General features: G+C 50.3%; 6 protein-coding genes across 6 annotated transcripts; 3 read left to right on the top strand and 3 right to left on the bottom strand.

Annotated features, from left to right (window-relative positions):
- Positions 1–366: 366 nt before the first annotated feature.
- Positions 367–1527, top strand: CTHT_0003870 (uncharacterized protein; the record flags this gene model as incomplete). Its single annotated transcript, XM_006690869.1, has 1 exon — positions 367–1527. One exon carries the CDS (start codon positions 367–369, stop codon positions 1525–1527), a length of 1161 nt encoding a protein of 386 aa, XP_006690932.1.
- Positions 1528–7458: 5931 nt separating this feature from the next.
- Positions 7459–9381, bottom strand: CTHT_0003860 (putative FAD binding protein; the record flags this gene model as incomplete). The annotated part of the gene is made up of 1 exon (XM_006690868.1): positions 7459–9381. The coding sequence occupies one exon, from the start codon at positions 9379–9381 to the stop codon at positions 7459–7461; it is 1923 nt and encodes a 640-aa protein (XP_006690931.1).
- Positions 9382–10771: 1390 nt separating this feature from the next.
- CTHT_0003850 (putative high affinity copper protein) lies at positions 10772–11433 on the top strand (the record flags this gene model as incomplete). Its single annotated transcript, XM_006690867.1, has 2 exons — positions 10772–10825; positions 10882–11433. The coding sequence occupies 2 exons, from the start codon at positions 10772–10774 to the stop codon at positions 11431–11433; spliced, it is 606 nt and encodes a 201-aa protein (XP_006690930.1).
- A 144-nt stretch (positions 11434–11577) lies between these two features.
- CTHT_0003840 (dehydrogenase-like protein) lies at positions 11578–13259 on the bottom strand (the record flags this gene model as incomplete). Its single annotated transcript, XM_006690866.1, has 4 exons — positions 11578–12163; positions 12242–12808; positions 12892–12904; positions 12977–13259. The coding sequence occupies 4 exons, from the start codon at positions 13257–13259 to the stop codon at positions 11578–11580; spliced, it is 1449 nt and encodes a 482-aa protein (XP_006690929.1).
- A 1584-nt stretch (positions 13260–14843) lies between these two features.
- Positions 14844–16110, bottom strand: CTHT_0003830 (uncharacterized protein; the record flags this gene model as incomplete). Its single annotated transcript, XM_006690865.1, has 5 exons — positions 14844–15258; positions 15328–15748; positions 15813–15869; positions 15948–15984; positions 16057–16110. 5 exons carry the CDS (start codon positions 16108–16110, stop codon positions 14844–14846), a joined length of 984 nt encoding a protein of 327 aa, XP_006690928.1.
- Positions 16111–18200: 2090 nt separating this feature from the next.
- On the top strand, positions 18201–20006 carry CTHT_0003820 (uncharacterized protein; the record flags this gene model as incomplete). The annotated part of the gene is made up of 4 exons (XM_006690864.1): positions 18201–18435; positions 18677–19398; positions 19461–19773; positions 19837–20006. The coding sequence occupies 4 exons, from the start codon at positions 18201–18203 to the stop codon at positions 20004–20006; spliced, it is 1440 nt and encodes a 479-aa protein (XP_006690927.1).
- Positions 20007–23606: the final 3600 nt, after the last annotated feature.

Here is a 23606-nt window from a genome sequence, read left to right as displayed (position 1 = left end):
CGTCGATTGGTGGGGCAATATCCAGCATCTCAGCCGCCCAGCTGGGTCTGTGACGGTGCAGACCGCGGAAACGATGGGGATGGTGTTGGCGCCAAGCAGCCACCACTTGGCTTTGAAGGGCGTCGAGGTTCTCCGCTGCTCTCCCTGCTCATCGTAGCAGCCTGGGCGATCCAAGGTCTTCATATGAACCCGCAATTCCCATGGTGCTTTTTGCCAGAGACGGCTCAAGAGATACCGTGAGCTCATCAGAAATTTAGCTGTCACAGGACTGGCGACATCCAAGTCGACTACCAGTTTCAGCAACACACGATTGTGATTTCTTTGCTGTCTCCAACTGTCCTTTGCCCGCCAACGCCATCCAGGAACATGGAGGCAACTCGCCCTCAACGACAGAGCAGTAAGCTGCCATTTGAAGGACCAGGAGCAGAATTTGTTGATACCCTTTTCTGTGGTCATAGTATCCCGAACAGCGGCCAAGCCAATGGAGCTAGCACAAGAAAACTTTTGAAGTCAAAAGCCGACCACAAAGAAAAGCGCTATCTTCCCGGGCAGCCCCGGATCCGGCTCGAAGTTGACGAGAATGCCAGACGAAGCACAAATGATGACCCGCAGACAAAGTTGTACAAATACCTCAAAAACTCTCATAGTACCAAACACCTCGATGGCCTTTTGCCATTCACACGATTCATCTTCGTCCAGACGCCATCATACGACCATATTATGCCTTTGCATCATCAAACATCACACGCTCGAGAGATCAAAGTTGATGAGCACCCTGGCTTGCATCTGGTGTGGTATTACAACATGGTTTTTATCAAGCCAGTTCCTCTTTACTTCTTTTCGAAAGCTTTCTGGGAATACCTGAGAGACCTCGAGGACGATAAATATCTCTATCATGCTTGCCTTGGCTTCATGCGCAGCTACTACTATCTCATCCAATACGAGATTGATTACACCCTGGCTTGCGAAAAACATTTGATACCCTTGATTTCCACTCCAGACGGACGAAGCAGACATCCGACCTACGAGGAGTGGTGCGAGTTCATCGCCCCGTTTGGCGAGGTTGGCGATGACGAGGTGACTCGCCGATATCACTATGGCGAACTTCGACTGACACGCATCAACAATGCTGCTATGATGACATTCCGCAGTCTGGCCTATTATCATATCTACCCTCAATGGGGTGACTTCCTAAAGCATATGTTGGCCCCCCTTCTCACCATATTCGCAGTGTGCTCTGTCGTCCTTGGCTGCATGCAAGTTGGTTTGGCTGCGCTCGAAGTCGACAAAGAAATAAATGACAGCGTACCGAATGGCGCCTGGTCAAGATTCCTTGGAGTATCGCTTTGGTTCTCCATTATCGTTATGGTTATCATTGCCGTGGTGCTCTTTGTGGCATTGGTTGGCCTGATTTGGATGGCTGTTCACGACGTTTTTCGTGGCAACGAAGTGAGGCAGAAGAGGAAGCGACAGGAGCGTAAAGAGCACGATATAGAAGAGAAACCAAGTCACGGCTTAATCTGGTAGTGGACGGTCTTCTTGGCCCGGTCTTATCCCCTTTCCACAATCGGGACGGTCCTAAAATTTGACTTAAAGTCATCGGATTGAGTTTCCACGGAAACGGCCGTCTTATTTTGGCAGACTGACTCTGGGTTTTGCCATGACATGATCGCCTATCGAAGCTCGAACCCACTTGCTTCTCCAGTCCTCTGGCACGTCTTCAACAACTTCACTCCGACAATCTCATCCCTTTTCGGTCGCTCAGCTGGACGTTAGCATTTACCCAAAGCTCATATATGTTGTAGGTATGTAGCTCGACGAGATTAACTCTATATACTCGAAAGACAGTTGTTGGGAGTATGTTACATTTTCTGTCGCGCAATATTGGATGGATTTTCTCTCACGATTGGGCTGCTGCATGAGAACAATTGATGTCTATGGATACTTATCTATTTAGCACTTTAGCATTAGGATGAAGGCTGACGGAAATTGGCGTTTAGTGAGTAGCAAGCTGACAAGCAGTAGTATTATCCTTATCATGATGAGATCTAGCGTTGTCAAACTGTCTCCGTTATTCCACATCATTAGACTGGGTACTCAGTTGCTCTCACAACATCCTACAAAACAATTCACTGTCATACCATCAGTTTCCCCAATGCAACAAAGCGAAAACAAGATAGGACAAGATCATAACAAGAGTGGACATTGTCACACTCCCAGCCCATGGTCCCCTGGATTGTTCAGCTAAATCGACCCCTTCCTTGAATAGCAACACCCAAGCCCTCTCTCTCCAAACAAGATACACCGATTCGCACCAGCAGTTATAGTAGAATCCAACCAATTCAAACAACGATGTCAACACCAGCCACAATGCGTTTGCGATGACTATTACTCTTCCGATAAGGAGGAGCAATATCGACATGATTTTGCAGACATGGAATAAAAAACCGGGACCTTTCGCTCTGATATGCTTTGGATTTCCAGAGTATAACTGAGCTTCAAATTTCTGTACTCTTAGCATTGCCTCCCTCGTCATTACAACAGAGAATAGGAAGCAGAAAAATGCACCTGTGCTCAGAAGTCCATATAACAGATACCCTCCCGAGCGGCAACCCAGTCCCTTGACATCGGTAAGGATGGAGATGATAATGGCTGGGCTTGTTGTCCCCCATTGTAAAAACGCAGCGACTAATATGGCACCAATAACTTGCAACGGGAACCTGTCATCCAGGTCTTCTCTATCCGGGTATGCTTCTAGCTTGGCTTTTAGGACCAGGTCTGATTCCTTAGAGCCTGGTTCGGTTTCTTCCACTAGCCCGCAGTACACTGCTAGAGTCCTTACGTCAGGGGCTCTTAGATCGTCGTCTTGTGGAAAGACAATTGTGTTGAAAGGCCGTGGTGGAGGTGGCTTCCTGTTGCTGGTCTCAGATTGTTGACCCGGTTGTCCGTTCCCTTGCTGTGGTCGGTCGTATCGCTGTTGGTACTGCTGCCCTTGATCTTGCTGCTGTTGAGTTTCATCATCCATATTTTCTTTTACTGTCTCCATAGCTTTTAGCAGCTGATTTGCTGCATGCCTCCATGTATAGATTCGTGCATAGTTGTAGGCTGGTCCTTTCTTAAGGCCATCGCCATGGATGTTGAAACCAAAGAAGCTAAGATCAGGATGAGTAAGCGACTCGAAGCAACCAATATCACCGGTGGCAGGTGGATTTCTATTTGCACCTGCTCGCTCAAAGCGCAACGAGGAAGGTCCATTACTAGATGCTTTAGATGCATCTGAGCTTTCGGCCAGACCGATCTCTGGCTCGAAGGATATGCTGGGTTGCCTGATTCTCAGAAGAGTGCCAAGTCGTTTGACAATTTTGATGGGATGAAAAGCGCTTCGAATCCAGCTGATGGGACCTTGGGAGTCGGGTTGAATGGCAGATTGCCTATTGCCATCTGTACTGTTTTGGCGTGGACGAGTATGTATGTCCGGGTGCTGGTTAGGTCGACATCGGAGAAGTGTTTCCAATGGATCATGACAATAGTCTATCTCTTTCTTGGTCTTGTCCATGTTTTTCGGATCTAGGACCTTGAAGGCCTTTTGTTGGTGCCGAGAAGCTAAGCTTCTCGATTCCAAAGGGCCGCAATAGGCCTCACTACTATACTCACTGATATCGTCAGGGCGGCTTTGGGTGCCCACTGTGATCCATCCTAGGATCAACGGCACAAGCCAAGTCCACAATGAACTTGACGATAACGCAAGACCTTCTGCGTGATCTCCTAGAGAAGAGCCAAAGGAACCAATTATGGTGAGAATCCAGGCTGTTACCGCAACAAGCATTTGTGCAACGAGCGACAAAGTTGGTTTGCGACGGGTCGCGTCCAAGCGGCTAGAGAAGTTGGCCCACCAGTCGTCGTTGACATCGAGAAGTAGGAGGCTTGCTATCCACTCAGGATAGGGCCTTAAGCGCAGTGGAACCTGTTGTGCAGCTTCCAGGAACCTTTTAACGTGGTGCAACCGCGCTCTTAACAAACTTCCGTTCGAGCCTGATCGGATACTTCGAACCCTGTCCCGGAGCCATCGACGGTTGAGTATGGTCATCATCAATGAAAAGGTCAAGAGCATGGGACTTCCTAGTGCCATGACGAAGCTCATTGTGTTATCGATGACATCGCCGGCTTCATAGGGAAGTTGGGCCGTCAGAGCCAGCCAAGGAAGGAGATAGTTTGTCGTGCGGGTGAGAAACATCTCGTAGTTGAACACCATTGGAAATGATTCTCGACTGCAGTATCGATTACAGAGCGAAAGGTTGATCCCCCAGATATCATCCGTGCTCCAGTCGCTCTTGTTCGAGGCGAACACGTCCCTTGTGCCGTCGATGCCCACCAAGCCGGCGAAGATGTGGTTTCGTTCGCTCTCGCTTTGCTCTGCAGCTTCTTTGAGTTTGTTGACACATTTTGCTGGCCACGTACTTTCTCCCGAGAAAGTCTGAAACAGCTCCCAAACTTCATCTGTCCGATTGGTCATGCTTGCGGGCGCTACAGAAAGCTAGACACCTGACAACGTGCAAACCGAAAACTTGATAGGGAAATAAGGGCTGGTAACAGTGTAGGACAAATTAAGAACTGAAAGAGATCCGAAGACTGCGAGCGGTTGTCTGGCTTGATCAACATAAGGTAAGACGAGTCAGCCAGCCTGAGACTTGTTATATTATTTGGAGGTGGAGACCGTCCTAAAAAGAAGTCTGCATCCAAAAGTCTCTCGATAACTGAAGACGTAAACGACGTGGTGAGCGAAACTGGGGGATTTAAGAGATTGTGCAGCTTCGAGGCAGGATTGTTTTCCGTTGCTCTGCCACCAGCAGCTAGCTGCCCATGGCCTTAAGCCCCCAGTGTGATTGTGTTCGGAATTGCTCCCCCACGCTGCGGCGCAGCCGCACTATCAGGACGCCACATCCCCTCCAGCTCAGCTTTTGTTGCTCACACGCGAGATAGAACGCATCAATGCAACGCCGCTTATACGCAACTGGCTATATGGCGTATGTACGTGATGAACCTAGCTGTGTAACCTAGAGTCAGGGGTAGTTTAGCATGCTGGAAGAGGATTGAACGACCATACCGCGGCGTTTGGCTTTCATGGCCATTTGGAGGGAGCCAACGGTCAGATATATACTTGGCGATGGAGATAATGGAAACGAGATGTGTACTTATGAAGGCAGAAACTCGATTCATTCAACCCGGTTTAAAGAACAAGTAAGGCTGAAGTACAGGGGACGGTCAGAACGATTGATCAAGCCTTAGACAGTATCACATAATCCTCAAGTCGAGTTTACCTCGCTGACTGATACTTCATGAGGACGGGGCACGTGCAATGCAGTGCGGACAGCTTCCCTGAAAGAGCGACAATTGAGCTAGGCAGTCCTGCCTAAAAAGACTGAACCTGCTGCAACGAAGGGTAGCACACCACATATGGAAAGGCCTGAGAGGCCAAGAAGTCTTTATCAAAGTTCTGACAGTTCGTAGGCCAAGACATATACGTGATGGGTGCATGATAAGCTCAAGTAGTACACCAGCATATAAATTCATCATCCCGGCACACAGCGAGCTGTTGCACTAGGACTTGGAGGGTATGCACTCCTTTTAGCATATCAACATGGGAGATAGTGTGTGAGCATTGCTCAGGATGATCATCAATCCCTACTCAACCTACGATATGCTTGAATGTCAATCCTTTATCTGAACCATTTTTCTTTCCAGAAATTCGTACTGCTAAATATAATGAGCGAACCTATATCTGTCTCAGAAGGGTTTTTTACTTACAAAATAGTTAGCTGGTTCTATCGCTTCCGGTTGCTTATTCCAACCAGACAAGAGGTTTACTATATCAATATCTTGCCTTTGAATTTCCATTTGATTTGTATAATGAAAATGACGAAGTAATGCGATTACTTTTGAAGATATGTCAATCAAAACACAGACTAAGTGCATAACAATAATAGACGTTTCTAACCTTGTCGCATTCGGACGAGGTGGTCGAATTGATTCTAGACTGTACAAACCACGGACTAGCCAACCTGAATCATCCGTTCCTGGCGCCTATTCTATGTAGCGATAAGAGGGACTTGGCCATTTTTGATGCCGCAAGCTTTAAGGCCATGCTGAATTCTCAACGCTACAACACCCTCCTCATTAGCTCGTTACTTGTCGTGCCCCCAATGCTTATCCGACTCGGTCTCTCACCGCAATCTGTGCTGGCCAAAGTCATGATGAAGAATCGAAACTCCTTGCTTCCTTGAGATAAGTCACTGTCTTCACAAGAGACAGCGATGAAGTTACTACTGCGTACCTCGTCGTTGAGGACATTGTTGTCACCTAAGATGTCCGCAAATCCTGCCACTCTAATTCAGGATGCCCTGTCAGGTCTCCTGGAAAGACATGAAATTACCAGCATCTTTCTGAGCGTCGGACCTTGCAAGTACTGCAGCAAGATCCCTCGGAGTCGGAAGTGCTCAGGTTGGTGGGGGACAGATGTCGATGGTCACATTGGCGAGAAGGCGCAGCACAATCTTGCCTTACCAGGTCTGCAGGCGCTGGTAAACTGCCATCTCGGCTTCGTACATAAGAAGGAACACATCTGCCACGGCCGTTTCTTGCCCTGCAACTTCCCAATCCTCTTCATCATCTTTGTCGTCGTCTGGCTCGCTCGATTCTATGGAGTCGGTTTCATCGTCCTTGAAGTGACACGAAAAAGCAATGAACTCACCAGAATAGCCCATTTATACAAATTTGACATATATTGCAAATAATTCACGAGAACAAGTCGGTAGACGGCTGTCATGACGTAACTGAGGAGCAAATCTCCAGTCGTAAAGCTTGAGAAAAGCAATCTTAGCAGGGGACGGAATTGTTAAATTCGCTTCTTGAAAATTAGGCATGTCGGATTGCTCAGAGTCATCGTCCAGGACTCGACAACCATGCTGCAGGAGAGAATTCACTAGTCCAGCATTTGTATGATCCTCGAATTAAGGTTCGACTTTGCTGCGAGAGCATGATCAGAGGAAACGTTGCATCTGGACAGGAAACCATGAGCGCTGTTCCAGGTTAATAAGTGGTTCCGGCGTTTCCTTCTCTGTGGAATACCCTGAGGTCAGGAACTTCTCTTCCTCGACTGACTCTTTCTTCAAGAACTCAGTCAGGATAGAACTGACATCCGTAACCAATGGGTGAAGAATCACTGCTACAGCCAGTTTTTCCTTTTTGGAAGATTCAAACCGCTCTGCGTCATTGGTTTGCAGTACGCAGTATTCCAAAGCAAGTAGGTGGGTTGAAGTATGTGGATCTTATGTCTTTCGGCTTTCTATGTCATCTCAGACCCGGGTGGCATCAGAGACATCATGTAAACAAAAAGCATGGCGGGAACTGGGATGAGAAATAAGAAGAAATTTAGCATTAAAGAACTAAACGGTCAGGGTATCATTCCAAACGGTCATCGCAAACAAGATGCACATCAAACCGATCTTCGCCTTTCCACACCTTAGAACCAGAATTGCACTTTGCCACAGCAGCCCTCAGGTCGCAGATCATGCCCGGGGGACCACTCCCAAATACTCGAACAGAGCCTTGCGATACACTCTTAACAAACTCCTGCACTACCAATCCAACATCGGGCCGTTGACTCCGGAAAGTCTTGACATCATCGCCAGACTCAGTCGCCCCGTTTTCATCCCCACTCTCCTTGGAGCTCGAGTCCTCCGGGTCTGCAGTGACGAACGTGCAAATCTGCAACCCATGGGCGGCACCCAGTCGCTGGAGCTCCTCCAGCTCAGGAGCAACCCATTCCAGGTCTCGTTTCCGCTTCATCGCCCAAACCAGCTCAATCTTCCTCCCTGTCGTGCCCACTGGACCGCGCACTAAACGCAACAGAACTGGCAACACGTAAGTAATGCCGGTACCGCCAGCAACACACAATACGTTGACATCCTGAATAAGCCCTTCGGTCACGTCGACTCCGTAGGGACCCTGAAGGATGACATTCGTGGTGACAGCGGTCTCTTTCGTGGCAGCAGCGACCTTCTTAGCCACAATGTTGGCAATTCTCTTCGTTTCACCCTTCTTGGCACGGAAGATATACGAATGGCGGACCTTGCCCACGGTATCGGTAACAGGAAGAGACAGAGGGGTGAACGGGTGGCTCTGCCAGATGCTGCCTTCAGTGAAGCAGATGAAAAAGTGCTGACCAATCTTCCACGGCGCCTGGACGTGGTCGAAGTCCAATCTGACCACATCTCCGAACTGTTCGTCCTTCCAGTGCTTCACAACGGCCTCCACCGACTCGAAACCCCATCTCCCACTGTTCTTCAGGTATCCATGATGCAACAACGCAGTCCGCACTGCACGAGCAATCCTGTCAGCGCCCCAGAGGACCAGACCTGGCACCAAAAAGCACTGCAGCTTCTCCCAATGACCAATCAATGCCCCGATGTACACCATGGCAAGAACATAGTGAGCCTTCCGAAAGAACTCATAACCCGTGACGCGACGCACGACCACACCGAGCGTGCCGATCCAGAGCAGCACAAGCAGCACCAAAGCCACGACTCCCCAGCGAGCATAGTCCTGCGCAATCCAGGTGTTCCACACCTGGGGCTGCGGACGGTACAGCCATGCCTCGACCAGGACCCAGCCCAAGGTATGCAGCAAGCTTTGCACGAGGATGATGTAACCAACCCATTTGTGCAGGAAGAGGAAGCTGGTGTAGGGGACGCCTGTCATGATGCTGAGGAGCGACTCGCGGCTGGCGAGGAGCACAGAAAGAGGGGTCAACGCGTAGGCCAGGACACCGACGCGATCGGCCCACGGACCCAGTGTAGAGCGTGTGTTGTATACATCTGGGGGTTGATTCTTGATCGGGGTCAACCAGCGCTTGTACACCATGCCGACGAAGGACCAGACGGTCAGGTAGCCGGTGAGGATGGCCAGGATCAGCAGCTGCAAACGGGTTGTGTGGCCGAAGATGAAGGGAAATGGGGCGTTCGGAAGGAGATATCGACGGCTCGCGGAACGCATGGAGTTGAAGAGACGAGCGGTCCGGGACTGGGGAGGGGGTGGCGATTTCTCTGGGTCAGAAGACGCCAGCTGCGCGATGAGGTCGTCGTGAGCATCGCGGGCAGGGAATAGGCGTCGCGCGGCAGCCCAGACGAGGATGATGCCGCCAATGGTCAGCCAGAAGATGCCCGTGTATATCATGCCGCGGTCGTGGGCACTGTAGACCACGTCGAGGTACTCGCACGAGCCCGGGTCGTTGGTGCATGGTCTTGCACGGTCGGCATAGCCCCAGTGCGGCTCGAGGTAGGCTGCCTCGGAGAAGTTCTGGATATGGCGCGGTTCAAGCTTCATGATGGGCGGATGGAGCGGTTCTTTTCGTCAGCCGACTTGAGCATGCTTCAAGATTCAACATATGACGATGACTGGCCAAGATCACAACGACCTGGCTCCTTTGACTGGCTCAGTCGGCGTCGAGCGGCCTTCCTTTCACAAGACGTGCCTTGACTCGACTGCTCTTCTTGGGGGGGGGGGGGGAGGTCGTCTTTGAGAGTTCTGCTGTGGGCCGTCTCGACCATGTGGGGACCGGACTGCTTCTTATCCTGTCTGCTCTTTGCATGTGGCCGACTACGGCAGGAGCCTAGTCAGAGCGACGCCGCCTGAACTCAAGGGATACGGTACGGAGTGTCGGGCGGTTTGCGCCCAGATCCCTTCCTGGAGCGTGGGTTCATGAGGCGAGTAACTCCATCGTCATGGTAGATGTGACCTTGGCAAGTCTTGGGATCCAGGGTTGCGATGGAGGAAGCAAGTTCGAGCAGATTTCGATCGCGGGGAAGAAAATCCCATGTCAAAAAATTATTGCATGTGCAGGGAACGAGCCAATCGTATAAATAGAGTTAAGCTGTCAATTGATTGAATGCAGTAATGTAAATAGACATGCACTCGCTTTTTGTCAATTTTCTGTAGTTACAACTTGCTCAGTGTGTTTCGTCGATATCACTCTCTTTTTGTCTGTTATCATTGCCGCATCCACAGCGGTGGTTACACTAGCTGAGCAGCTTTGAGCACGTTTTCCGCATCAGCGGTGGGACCCGATTGAGCGGGCTACCATCAACCAGCTACAGAACCAACCAGCCAATGGGAGGACGTCTCCGGATCCAGAACGCGACCCTAGTCTAGCACGGGCCCTGCAACACCAGCGTCCCGCCTTTTAAAGTGTGCTTGGCACCCGTCGGCCTAGGGGGGCCGACAGCAGGATCATCAAGGCTACAGCGCCCGTGATTCTGGCGCATTCTTGCTCATCGCCGGCCATTGGCTCAGCTCACGTCACCAACGGACGCCGAGTTATGGTTGCGCCGCGGCCGGAATACACCACGAGATCCCGAAAAAGGCTCCCTTCCGCAGAGGGGTCACTAGTTGCCTTGGGGTTGCACGCAAGAACGAGCATTCCCCTCTTAAACACTGTCGCCGCTCTCTAAGCGAAGCTTGCCCGTCGACTACGTCGACTAGCCCGACTTCAGCATCTTTGGCTGGGCATAATTGCCATTGACAACACCAAAAAGCCAAATCACGGCTGACAACTCAACTGGCTCTCGCCTGGCCGCTTTTTGGTGTTAGGCAGGTCATCGGCGTCCTTCGGTTCATGCTGCATCTCTCCATCTCCCCACCGACAACAGAAACAGAGGTTGACAAGACGTCGTGCTGTTGAAACTGTTCGTCGTCTTCGCGGGGTCCATCTGCCAAAATGAATCACGGTGATCACGGAGGGTCAGACGACTCTGCCGCCTGCAAGATTTCCGTATGTATCGATTTGTCAGTCCGTCTTCTTCGCTATTGCTGACTCGACGTCGCCAGATGCTTTGGAACTGGTACACAATCGATGCCTGTTTCCTGTCGAAATCGTGGCACATCAAGTCCCATGGGGCCTTCGCAGCCACCTGCATCGGCGTGGTGTTCATGGTTATCACGCTCGAGGCCCTCCGTCGACTAGGCAAAGAGTACGACGAGTACATACAACGCCAGTTTGCCGCCCGAGTGGCCCTGCTTTCACAAGGAGTCAGCTCTAACACTTCTGCCCCTTCCTGCGGCGCCGGCGGGACCACGAACAGCTCCTCTTCGACTGGGGAAGCGCTAGCCCCGCAAACGGTGACCTTCCGTGCGTCGCCGTTGCAGCAGTTCATTCGTGCATTAATTCACGCTGCGACCTTCGGCCTGGCATACATTGTCATGCTGTTGGCCATGTATTACAACGGCTACATCATATTTTCTATCCTGATCGGTGCACTTCTGGGGAAATTCCTGTGCGATTGGATGAGTAAGACGGTTGTCATTGGTGGCTCGCAGGCCAATAAGGGCGTGGTTACTCCTCCAACCGGCATTGAGGAGCCGACAGTGTGCTGTGGGTGAGACTGGACATCTGTAATCGTCCACGACTCCGACAACGGAGGGAGAGGTGGTGTAATAGGAACTGTAGGTTGATTTGCGTTGGATTTAATGACTGATACCCCCATATGATTCCAGGAACAATGTAGTCAAACATTGAGGCTTTTTTCAACCCCTAGATACGGCACCAGCCGCTGCTGCTGCTCGTGCTATCTCGTCTGCCAACAACACACTAGTCTGGTACGACTTGATGTTTTGCGGAGCGTTCTTGTGGTCTTGATTCCACTCAATTACCTCTTGTACCATGCCCTCTAGCGTCGTCAGGACTCCGACATATCCAAGCTCACCCTCAGACACAGGCTTGCTTGCAACCGCGTTGGAGCCAACCAGGTGTGTGCAGATGCTGAAGAGCCCCGGCTTGAGATGCTTTGCCTCGCCGGTAATCTCAGGCAGCATCTTACGCAGAAGGGGATGCTTGACAAGTAACAATGTGTACCACTCAATTACGTACGACAGTAGTACCATGACCACAGGTTGAAGAGGTAGGATCCGGAATGGGGTAACGGCCAGTGTCTGTAGCAGGAAGTACAAGTCTCGGTATCGGATTGGAGGATTTGGGTCAGTAACCACGAAGGGGCGCCCAGCCTGTGGCGAAGATGCGGATTTGGGGTCAATGAGGATGGCCTCAAAGTTGAGGTGTGCCATGGCAACGTTGATGCCGTGCACAAAGCTGTGTACGATATGGGAGGTCCATCTGTCAGAAGCGTCAGCAAGCCTAGGTATGTTTTGTCCCTCCTACAGGTGACAGAAGGGACGAATACGGTCTCCTTACGTTGGACAGATTGATCTGGCCAGAGCTCCGCCAACCGTATTATCGGTGAAGTTCCCATACACTCCGTTCGCAGGCCTGATACATCCTGTGCGAAACTCCGAAGAATTTGCCTCGCAGACAATTCTCTCCGCCCTAGCCTTAGACGCGGCATAATTCGCATAGAACTCGTCGTGCTCGCGCATAGGCTCAAAGAAATCCCTCTCATCCAGCGCCTGCCAAAACCGCCGGGGCCCCTCTCCTCTCAGCACCCTCCACGGCGACACCCACAACTCCACGGGTCTGATGCTAATGCTCGCTGACGTTGTCGACACGAACACATCGGCTCCCGCACGCCGCGCGGCGTCCACCACGTGCTGCGTGCCGCGCACATTGACAGCATCACATAGGCCATAAACAAGCTTCGACCGGTCCGATGGGACGATGACGGCGGCAGTGTGGAATACGGTCAGGGGTAGATGGGAGACCTCAGCCGGCCAGGGCTTGGAGAAGGCACGTTCCGTGGCAGCTGCGGAGGAGATATCCGCCTGTACGAAGTCAACCTGCTGCGCGCGGGGTTTGATGCAAGGTCTGGTCGGCTCGGGCACTTGAAGTCGATGATGCGGATGCTGGATGGGGGCTGGCCGCGCTCAAGCAGCTGGAGGACGATGTACCCTCCTATGAGACCTGGATCACGACACGGTTAGATTTTTGAAGGAATTGTCTGCGTGGTAACTACCTCTGCAGAGGCATTCTCACCTGAGCCTCCCGTGATGATGTACCGTCGGTCGAGCTTGGGTGGGATGCGATCGGCATAACTGCTCGTGGTGATGGGATTCTTCTCCAAGCGCTGATATGTCTCGAGGAGTACCTCTTTGGTCCATGGTTCCTGTACAACCTTGTTGATCTCGTCGGGGGTGCCAAGGAGTAGTTGATTGAGTCTCACGAGGTAGATTATCAGGAGGACTAGGAATACAATGACAGCTCCCAGAGCACTCTTTTCCGGGGACAGAGGCTGGTCAAGGGGAAGGAGGTCCACCATTGTGTCATTGCTGCACTAGCATGCGGTCATGCGTTTGCAGACGTGAGCGTGGTGTGCTTTCCACCTTTACCTCTTTTCTTATTCCTTCCTTCTTGATGATCTTGTTGGTCTGGATGACGAGACAGACATGACCTATCAGAAGAAGAAAGCAGAATTGAGCGAGAAGCAGCAACAGGCTGCAGAACGGGCTGTGCGCAATCCGCATTCCGACGCTCCCGTTCTTGTTCTGGAAGCTCCGTCAGAGCCCCAAGTCCTTGCAACCACCCCCCCCCCACCATCTGACCCATCTCGCGGTTGCGAGCGACTTCCATCCCTACCTTAATACCTTAACTACCGGTACCCCGAAAGTTCCTAGCCCTGCAACAAGCTGCATCCAAAATTGCAGCAAAAATAACAGCAAATCAGGATTGAAAAAGCGACCTACCAGTGGACTGCCAACGGGAACACCCGTCCCATGCGGCGCTCCAGCGTGCCAGGCGCAGTTACACCATTGTAGAATGTGCCAAGGCCAGAAGAGTGTACGTCCGATTGCATCCGCGTAGCAATTTACCCCCCTTGTACTCCCACATCGCATGACTGCGCTATCACCACCCTTCCTGTCGTCTTCATCAGCACGTTAGTTGAGAAAAGAGTGTGCCAAGCGCTGGATGCTAAATTCCTTCTTACACAATACCGTTTTGTAGTTTCTTTGTCCTCAGCATCATGAGAATCAACTTTTAGATTACTTGCTAAAATTGTCTGAGATCCAAAACATCGGCCTGTTATCAGCTATCAGGTTGTCAAGGAGCTGGATTTTTGGTGCCTGCGAGAAAATTTCCGCTAACCCCGGAGCTGCAAGACAATTGGCCCGAGCTGCAAGTTCCCGCAGCCACAACACATGGCATGTTTAATCAACGACACAAACCACGCCACCTGGAGACTTCAAAAGAACCGACGAGCCGAACTCTGGGGGTAGCCTGCGAAGCCTGGCTCAGTGACAGCTCTCCTTCTCTCCACATTCATCCTTTCCCAGATTTCTCTTCGAACCCGAGGGCCGGTCACGGCTCCCCGGAACTATTCTCCCTCCCCTCAACCATGTGACATAACAGCCCTTCAATATCTTGCGTAGGTTTTCTCCCACGCGGGTTTTCCTCTGGAGTCAATTGTAATCGACATATCTTAGATAGCTCTTGCCCGTCGGCGCCGTGGGCACGACTTAGCACCCCCAGTAGTGAAAGGGTGGGAATAAATAAATAAAAGAGATAAATTCAAAAAGAACCGAACTCCAACTTCTAGCTTCATGTTGCAATGCAGTCAGCTAAGAATCCCAGATGACTCTATACCTCTACAATCAATCTTCCTCCGTGTGACCGTCGTCTCTATGTTGAAGGTATCCTACGTGTCATGTACATTTTACTCGTGCTAAATTAACACAATGCCCTCAGAGCTTCGCTGGCTTTTCGATCTCAAACCTGGAGAAAGAGAAAAAATACCCCTTGCCTCAATGTTCCCTCATCCAAAAACATTCATCTCTTTTTGTCAGGAGAACTGTATAAAAAAGACGAAAAAAATTCCGACTCCGAACTCTTTTGAGAGTCTCAGCTTTCAATCTTTCCATGCGTCCCGTGTCAAGATCCCCTCCGTACTCGCACCCCCATCCCTTGATGACGGGTGATCCATGCTCTCTTTCTGCATAGTACGCAATTGATGGTCCCCGGGGGATGGCGTCCCCCCTTCAATGTCACGCAGTCTGTGGTGTCCACCCATCGTGCCGGTAGAAACGGACGAGCCAAACGGCTTGGTGCCAGATCCGCTGTGCTTCGCCAGAGACGTACCCAAGCCCAACATGGGAAGATATGCCACGATCAACTTCTTCAGTCTCATCAGACAGCCACAGAGAATGCCAAGATTGATTTCCACCAGCGACCAGATGCCAAGAATACCTTCTTGGTAGGTGACGTCGGTGGCGCTCTTGAGGATGAGGACGTATGGAAGGCGTGCGATTGAGCAGATAACGACGCTGAAGGGGGAAAGTTAGCAGTAAATCAAAGGGAAATGAGCAAAAAAAAAACAGCGTAGATAGCCATACCCTGAGCCGATAGCTAAGATAAAACCGACAGAAAGACGCTTGTTCAGCGATAGTTGCAGCGAGTGGATGGTAGGGATCGGCGTGAAAATAACGGCAAAATCAGAAACGATGTTGAGAACGGCGTGGGAAATAGCAACATTTTGAAGGCAAGTCAATGTGTCAGGTTTAGTCGGAGCGCATGGGCCGCCGGTGATAATCGACAGGGTGAGGGTGTAGACCAAGATGCAGATGCCAATGGCGATGATGGTGAACTGGTACATGCGAGACGGGTTGATGAGATAAAGAACTGAGAGAATAGACATTTTCGTAACGGATGGAGTGATTAGGTACGTCAGAGTGTTGGGGAGGAGAATTTCGTTGAACTCCATCAGGTCGCTCAGGGAGAGCTCCCAAATATGCCGGCCCCATCCTACTCGCATCACTGCCGAGACGTGTCAGAAACTGTGTTGGGTCCTCTCTCTGATTATCCTCGACGTTTGACCTACATTCTATCAAGGTGATAAAGTAGTACAAGGAAAGTCCGTAAGCGATGGTTATGATCACTGTTATTATCAGAGTGTTAGTACCAAAGCTCGCTCCTGGTCAACCTTGTTTGATTTTCAAGCAGACAGAAAACTTACCTAGATCAAGTTCGAATTTTTTCGTGATATTTACAGTCTGGACATATCGAAGAGCAAGGAAAATGGTTGCAAAAAAGTAAGTGATAGCGAAGGACACACACGTCCCTACTTGGATCTTGTTGTAGGGAGCCCCCACAATGGAGGTTTGGGACAGTCCATCCATAATGTAACCGACTCAGAGAACAGCGTTTTCAAAAATCTGACGGTAAGTCTTGCCCAAGGATGCTATGCTGTTGAGGGAGCCGTGTTATGTATATACTATCGTAGACACCGATGTGGTGGATGGTAAAGACGCAATCATGGAAGACAACGTTGAGTGTGACCCGACGGTCTGGAACAGCCCAGACGATCATGACATTGTAGGAAAAGTAGGCGGACAGAGGCTGGCCGAACCCGAGCTTAAGCTCATGGGCCAGACCTACCCATGCCCTACGCCCTGCATCATCTGTTCTTCGCTACACGTTACAAGTGGAATGACAAGCAAGCATTCAGACAAGGATGCTCAACGAGACTTTTTTTTTTTTACTCCGCCTTCTCCTTCCTTCCTGTCGCAACGCCGGAAGACTGTCGATTTCGTTCTGTTTCGGCATAATCCATGCCTGATACCCACCTGGAAGGCCAACCGGAACGGCGCCTGGGTCTAAAAAACGAATATGCATCTTGACAAAGTTACGAACAGCGCAACACATCCCTGTCAACCTCACTCGTATATTACAGTGTGGGGGATGCCGTTGGAGGGCAAGTGGGCTTCTCCTAGGGGATGAAGCGGATACCAAACGACTGGCGGCACTTTGACAGGAAAAAAGCAACAGGTAGCAACGACAACGGGCCTTTTTGCCTCTTCCCTCGAGCAAGTTTTCATTCTATGTCCAGTTAGTGATCACCAATGCCCCTGGAGCCTCAAGGTCCTTTGGCCTTAATGAACCAATATAGAGCCTTGCGGGGCCCTGTGGATTCTCTTCGCTATATAATGGCGATCGTAGTGCTTTTCTTTTTTTATCTCTGTGGGATATTATGAAGACGAATCCCAACATTTTGACAAAATCACGTGTTCTTAAGTACGGCAGTGGCAAGGTGGTAAGCATTCTCGGCACACGTCGACGGCCACGAGGAGACGAGAAATAAAGCTTGGAACCGGTCCATTTAAGCATTCGAGTCAGAGTTTGCAGTACCGCAGGATCGGCTCAGATGACGGAGATATCGTGCAGCATGCCAAAAGCGGTATTCGCGGTGATCCAGTGCTACTGGTGCCGCTGAGTTCCGTCCCAAAAGCTGAAGTCGCCCCTGAAAAGGTTTTCAACTTCTCTCCACCAACTCACATCTCTCTGCATACCCGCCTACAAATTACTTGTAGGTGTTGTTTGTACATGCGGAGGGCGAGAGGGCGACCGATACAAACTACAAAGAGCCGGAGTTTGTTTTTTTAGTTCTTTGGCGAGGGTTTGTGGGGTCCTTTGGCTCGATCGGGCAAGAGAGCTTGCCATGGATTTGGTAACAAAAACCAACCCGGCACGTCTTGTACTGTGTAATCCCGCCTCTTTTTCTGGGAACCCCGCTGCCTTCGAAGAACGTCGATCGCGATAAACATCACGCCATGTCAAGGAACCCCAGTCCTGTGGCGAACGGCCTGGCAACTGGGGACGAGGACCCACAAGGCCACAGCGGCAAGAGACCACTACGTATTCGGAAACTTAGAGCGGAGCACGACTAGGGTCCGATGCGGCTCGTTTCCGGTATGGGACCGCCGCATCCCCCGGATGGATATTGACATTGGTGAATGCAAAGGTTTGCCCCACCAAACGTGCCAACAAAGCCAACGGATGCAAAATCCGGAGAGCCCCCTCCAACCAAGCGGTATATCGTGATCACTCCCTGGTATCACAATGTTGAAATGCATACCGGAAGCTTTGCCTATTTTTCCTAAAAGCACTCCGTACATGATTGATAACTCATCATCACGATCAAAATAGGCAATGATCGGACATAATGGTTGGTAACGAGGGTTTCGAGTCTCCCTGCCGGGTCTTCGGGGGGCGACGGTGTGTGATGCAGTAGGGATGTGTGCAGCAGTAGCATCCCAGTTCCCGGGTGCCTCAACTTTGCGAGTTCCACGACCTCTTATCAGTTCCATCACAGCTTTGTATTTGAATTTGGATGCACCCATACACTCAGATTCTAGCAAAGGAGAGAGCCATTTCCCTCATGATTGTGACCGGCAGATAACCCGAACAAAGTTGACAACTCGTGCACAAGATGGAAAAGCTCTTTAAGCGAAAGCGACTTACCAGCTCGCCAGTGACAGGCTCAGAAGATCGGGTCGTCCCGCTTCACTTCTTTGAGGACAGCCTGTTGGTCCAGGGGAACAACATGGCTGTCTCTCTCGTGTTCGACGATGTGCTGGATCCCGAGATGTTGAGAAGTTCTCTTGAGGGTCTCGTCAAGCGAGACGGCTGGCAGAGGCTCGGTGGCCGTCTCAGGAAAAATGTTCGTAAGTTTTTGCTTTTATTGTATTTTTCTCTTTTCAAGGTCACTTCCCATGGGGACATCCAGAGTTCCATGATACACGAAGGAGACATGGACTACATCACGGTTACAGAGGCTGAATCTGTTCCCGCAACTTTTGCCCCTGTCCGCTGCACAACCTCAGCCAAACAGACATTGCATGTTCCTTGCTTGGCGTTATGATAACAATGCATGAGCAAGTTCTCACTTCGACCAGCCGTCCACAGGAAAAATCGAATGGCACATCCCCCGAGAGTTCACCCCGTCACGGCCGGCCATCCACTTCACACACGTCGACCACTGCATTCCGGCATCGCAGCACCCAGTCGCATCGAAGATCCCCGAGCCCAGTATCCGTCCTTCGGTAGTTAGCGATCCGGATCTCCTGGAGGATCTGGTCTGGGAGCCGGGTCGCCGGCCTAATGGCATTAAAGACTACCTGAACACAGACCTGCCGGTGCTTGGACTGAAGGTACACTCCTTCACAGACAGAACCATCGTCGTGCTCAAGTGGCAGCATGTTGCTTTCGATGCACTTGGCATGCAACATGTCGTGAATGGTTGGATGAAGGTCCTGTGGGGGCGAGAGGACGAAGTCCCGACCCCTTGTGGTGTGGACAAAGATCCTTTCGAGCCTCTGGCGACAGGTGCACGCAAGCCCACCGAGAGACACTTGTTGATGGATAGAAAAGTTGGCATCTGGGGCATGCTGAAATGGGGTGCCGGTTACGGCATCGATATGTTAGTAAGGGCCAAGGAGAACAGGATGGTGTGCGTGCCGCGGTCATTCTGGGAACCTCAGCTCGAAAAGGCTCTTCAGGAGCTAAGGAAAGAGGCTGAGATAAATGGAGAGGATCCAGACAAAGTGTTTTTAACCGAGGGAGATATCTTGACCGCATGGACGATGAAGTGTGTGGTTGGGTCCATGAATATGGACCCTAACAGAGTTGTACGTGGAGTTGTGAACACCTTGACTGCCTAGCAGAAGTGCTGACAGTTTTGGCCGAACAGGTCGCAGGATCGATCGCCATGTCTCTTCGGAAAGCCTTCCAGGGCGACCTCCTTCCAGAAAATGAAAAGGAACACCCTTATATTGGCAACGCCTTTGGATGGGGTAATGTGCTTGTTACCGCCAGCGAGGTGATGAACAAGCCGTTGAGCTGGTTGGCTCGGCAGGTCCGACGAGCCATCAACGAGCAGGGCACCCGAGCGCAACACGAGGCATACTACGACATGGTGCGGACGGTTGGCAAGGGCTTGCCCATCATCATTTTTGGAGATGGCGGCATGTACCAGATCGGCTTTTCCAACTGGACCAAAGCTGGTTTGTTCGACCTTGACTTCTCTCCAGCGTCTAAGACAGGGAAAGATAGACCGTGTCGTCCAGTATTTATTCAGGAAAACCACGGCCCTGTCAAGCCGGTTGATGGATTCTTCGTCATTGGCAAGGATGAGAAGGGGAACTACTGGACCTGTGCCTATAAGGTGAAGGGCCAGTGGACGAAATTTCAAGATTTCTTGAATCGCGAGTTCAGCCAAGTGTCTGAAAAGGCATGACCTGGTGTTATGTTAACAGGTGATTTTGCATAGGGACTGTTCGGATTTGGAGAGTGATTGTTAAGCTCCCACCCCTCCCCCCTTGAAGCTGATGCTTATCGGCGACATGGAGTGGGAATTCGTATAGCATTGGACATCTTACCATTATCTGTTTGTAGTGTACATGTTAACAGTTTGTGCATACTTGACGGTTGACTTCAGGTGATAATTAAGAAGTTGGTTGAAATCAAATCGTGGCCACTACTTTGTCCCTAGCATACAAACAAAGCTATTTGCCGGTCATCTAATGACAAAGTCAATGTCATTCCTCAGTTCTCACCCCTGTCCCAACTACATCAACTCACAAGCTGAGAGAATGGAGCCCATCGGCGGATACTGCTTTCCGTCCTTTTCTACTTTGGGCTCACAGGTGCACCATTGATCTCGTGGTATCTTTTCCATCACACTGGGAATATGGTTCCCACAACCGGCCCATGATTCCTTGCCTAGGTGAGGGATTATCAGTACTGGGCTATTCTCAGTCGCATGCCAGCTCATGGGCTTCACTTGACAGTTACATACCACACTTGCTGCAGCGGACTTTATGGCACATTTTGAGAGATGAATAACCAATACCTTCGATGCGTTGCGGTTTCAGCACACTTGATCCTCGCAATATGTCAAAACATGGTTGTCTGACGAGGCTGTCTGAGGCGGTATGCGCATGTCATTACGCCATGGTGACACAAAGCCACAACGTGACCATCAAGGCCAAGCTAGCCAATCAGGTTCGCGAGAGAGCCAGGGTTGCGGGAAGCCACCAAAGAGCCTCTGCTAATTTGTTTAGTCAGCTCTAACCGCCACGTAACGATCAGATCCGTCACCCAAATTCCGATCGTTATACTGTGGATATCCTTCATGTGTGTATTTTGCCACCGACCTTGAACCATGGCTGTGTACAATTCCAAGACAGTTCTAAGTAAACAAAAAGCCGAGTTTCAAGAATTCATTCTTGAACTGAAAATCTAAAATTTTGGGAGACATATTTCTTATAGAGTAACTTTTCATAATTTAGGGGTGATTGAAATCTAGTCGAGAATTTTAAGGTCTAGGGGAAAGAGGATCAGCTAAAGCTCGTTTAAAAATAGCTGACTGTAACGATTTGTATGGATAACAAGATCTTGATCGTTGATATGAATATTGAGGGTTTCAAAAATTCTGTATCGTGACGATACCACAACTTCCTGAGATGGTTTCGAAGGTAGCAGCTAGGTTATAGAACCTGAGGGACTGGGGTTCTCACATAATAATGTACGTGATTTACTGCAGTCACCAGTTGTTGGTTGACTCTGTTTCTATTTCGAACTCCTCCTAGCGAGTGGCTAGCTAGGTCCTATATACATGATGATCTCCTCCAGTATCATTCCTGTCATTACGAGTATCACCGGCGATAGTGGAGTATCACGCCGCAATCATTTGATCTTGGCGGTGATGAAAATCTTGACTGGACTGTCCTTTTGACATCTCCCGTCTTGCTTTTCTTGGCAGGCTTCCCTCGTTCCGTTGGCCGTCACATATATACTAGTGGAGTGTGCCGTCGGCCTGATCGTTAGAATGTTTTTGATCGTTAACAGTATGATCGTTATGCGGTGATCAGACTGTATAGAAGCAAAGTATAAGAAAATCCATCGAGTTAATCGGTTCTTTGACACGTTTCAACAAGGTTTTAATACAGCCATCAGCCCTATCCAGACGTTGGCTTTTGAGAAAACCCCGGAATGGCCAGGATTCCCGTACCCTGGAAAATGGGAGCGAAAGATACTGCTTCTGCTGCCTGCAGGCCGCAACTCACTCCCGTCAGATGCTGCACCAAGTCCTCGAAAAAATCAGAAAAGAGGATACCGGAAGGAAGCAAAGTTTTGCTAACATGTAGACAACTGAACATGCCCAATACAGTTCGTATTCGGAGGAACAAGACCGGAGGAGGACTGTAGATATTCCAACCTTTCTCAAACAGAACTGTGGGTCGATGACGCATGGACAATTATCGATAAGGTGGTGGAAAGCAACATGCGACGAACAAATAGAGCGAGGCCAAGTCTTGCAATCCTGTCATCGAAAAACCCAATAGGTACTAGCTGCCAAGACCCCGTCAACCGTCAATTTAACTTGAAACACCTACACTTTTATGCAACCCTTCGGCGGCGGTGGTGAGGTTAGTCACACTAACAACTGATAGTTTAAGACCCTAATAATCCTGTTAGCATGTCAAACATCCCAGGGGCCTCTTGGGTCGAACCAAAGTCTCAGACTGGGATAAAAACAATCCTGAGCCCCGCGGCGACTGCGCCTCTTGGTGATCCGTTGCACTTTGAGCCAAACAACTGTCGCCGCGGCACATGCCGGCAGAAGCCTTAAAATGCGGGTGCGGCCCGGCACATCACCCAACTCTCAGGTTTGGAGTTTGGTAAGCTGCCAGCCTGTCGCTTGAAGCTTCAGCGTTCCTTTCGTCAGCAGTTTAGCTGCTTTCTTTTCTTGTCACTCCTTCTTTTGCGCTTTGACCTCTCGGGCAACATGAAAACCTCACTCTTTTATGTTGTCCTCTTTTACTTGCTCGGCCTGGTTGCCGGTTTTGCCATCCCCCGCCACCATACTCGACAGCACTATGCCGTTGCCGAGTTCCAGCGCAAAGACGTATGTCTAGAACCGAAAATAACGTAATCTCGAACCGTTTTTGCCTAACCCGACACAGGCTTGCCATCCTATCTTGACATTTTGTCGTACCACTGCCGATTGCTGCTCCGGCTTGACGTGCAAGAGCTTTGAGGGCGACTCGTTCTGTGTTCCTGGGGGCTAAATAGACATCTCTGGGCCCGTTCCTCGCCCAAGAGATGAAGCTGTTGATGTAACACGAAAAGACATCGGGGAGGCATCTCATCTTGGAAGATCCGGTAACTACCTAGCAGCAGTGCTGCAAGCCAGCACTATGTGAGCAGTGCTCCAAAATAAACAAACCGACCAAAACTCAAACCACGCCATTTATACACAAGCAATTCAACCTTTCTGCGTCCAGTGATCAAAGCCACATGCATTGAGATCATTCTTGTATTCTTCCCAGGCAGTAACTTCCTGCTCTGCTTCTTTTGTTCTTTTGAGTGTCTTCTACTTGACATTCACTTGGCTTGGCACACCTTCGGTTAACATGTGCTACGCGGTGGAAGACTTTTGGCAATATGCTTGGAAACATTTTGTTCAAGAAACCGCATGACTCTGTTACAATCTTGTATATCAGAAAAGTCCAGAGGGCCCTTGTTCTCTGTTTGAGATACCCTTTTGCCTAGCATGATCGAGCAGGCAAATTTGAACATAGAATTTGCTTTGTGTTGGAACTTGGTTCAAGATTTGCATCCGATGACCTAAGAATGTAAAAAGAGGAAGACTTGCTTGAACTCACTGTAAATGTTTGAACTAGTATAGCTCTCTGAACCCAGATGGCATCCTCCAAGACAGCGCCCATTTCTCCGGTAAGTTCAAAATACCCGGCTCCAACAAGCACACCACTGCACAGGAGGAGAAATACACGTATATATTCCGATGGGACAACCACCAACTGCTCTTCGT

This window comes from Thermochaetoides thermophila (assembly GCF_000221225.1).
Source record: "Thermochaetoides thermophila DSM 1495 unplaced genomic scaffold scf7180000011806, whole genome shotgun sequence".
Lineage (NCBI taxonomy): Eukaryota > Fungi > Ascomycota > Sordariomycetes > Sordariales > Chaetomiaceae > Thermochaetoides > Thermochaetoides thermophila.
The sequence above is the reverse complement of the archived record's forward strand: the minus strand, read 5'-3'. Positions and strand labels throughout refer to the sequence as shown.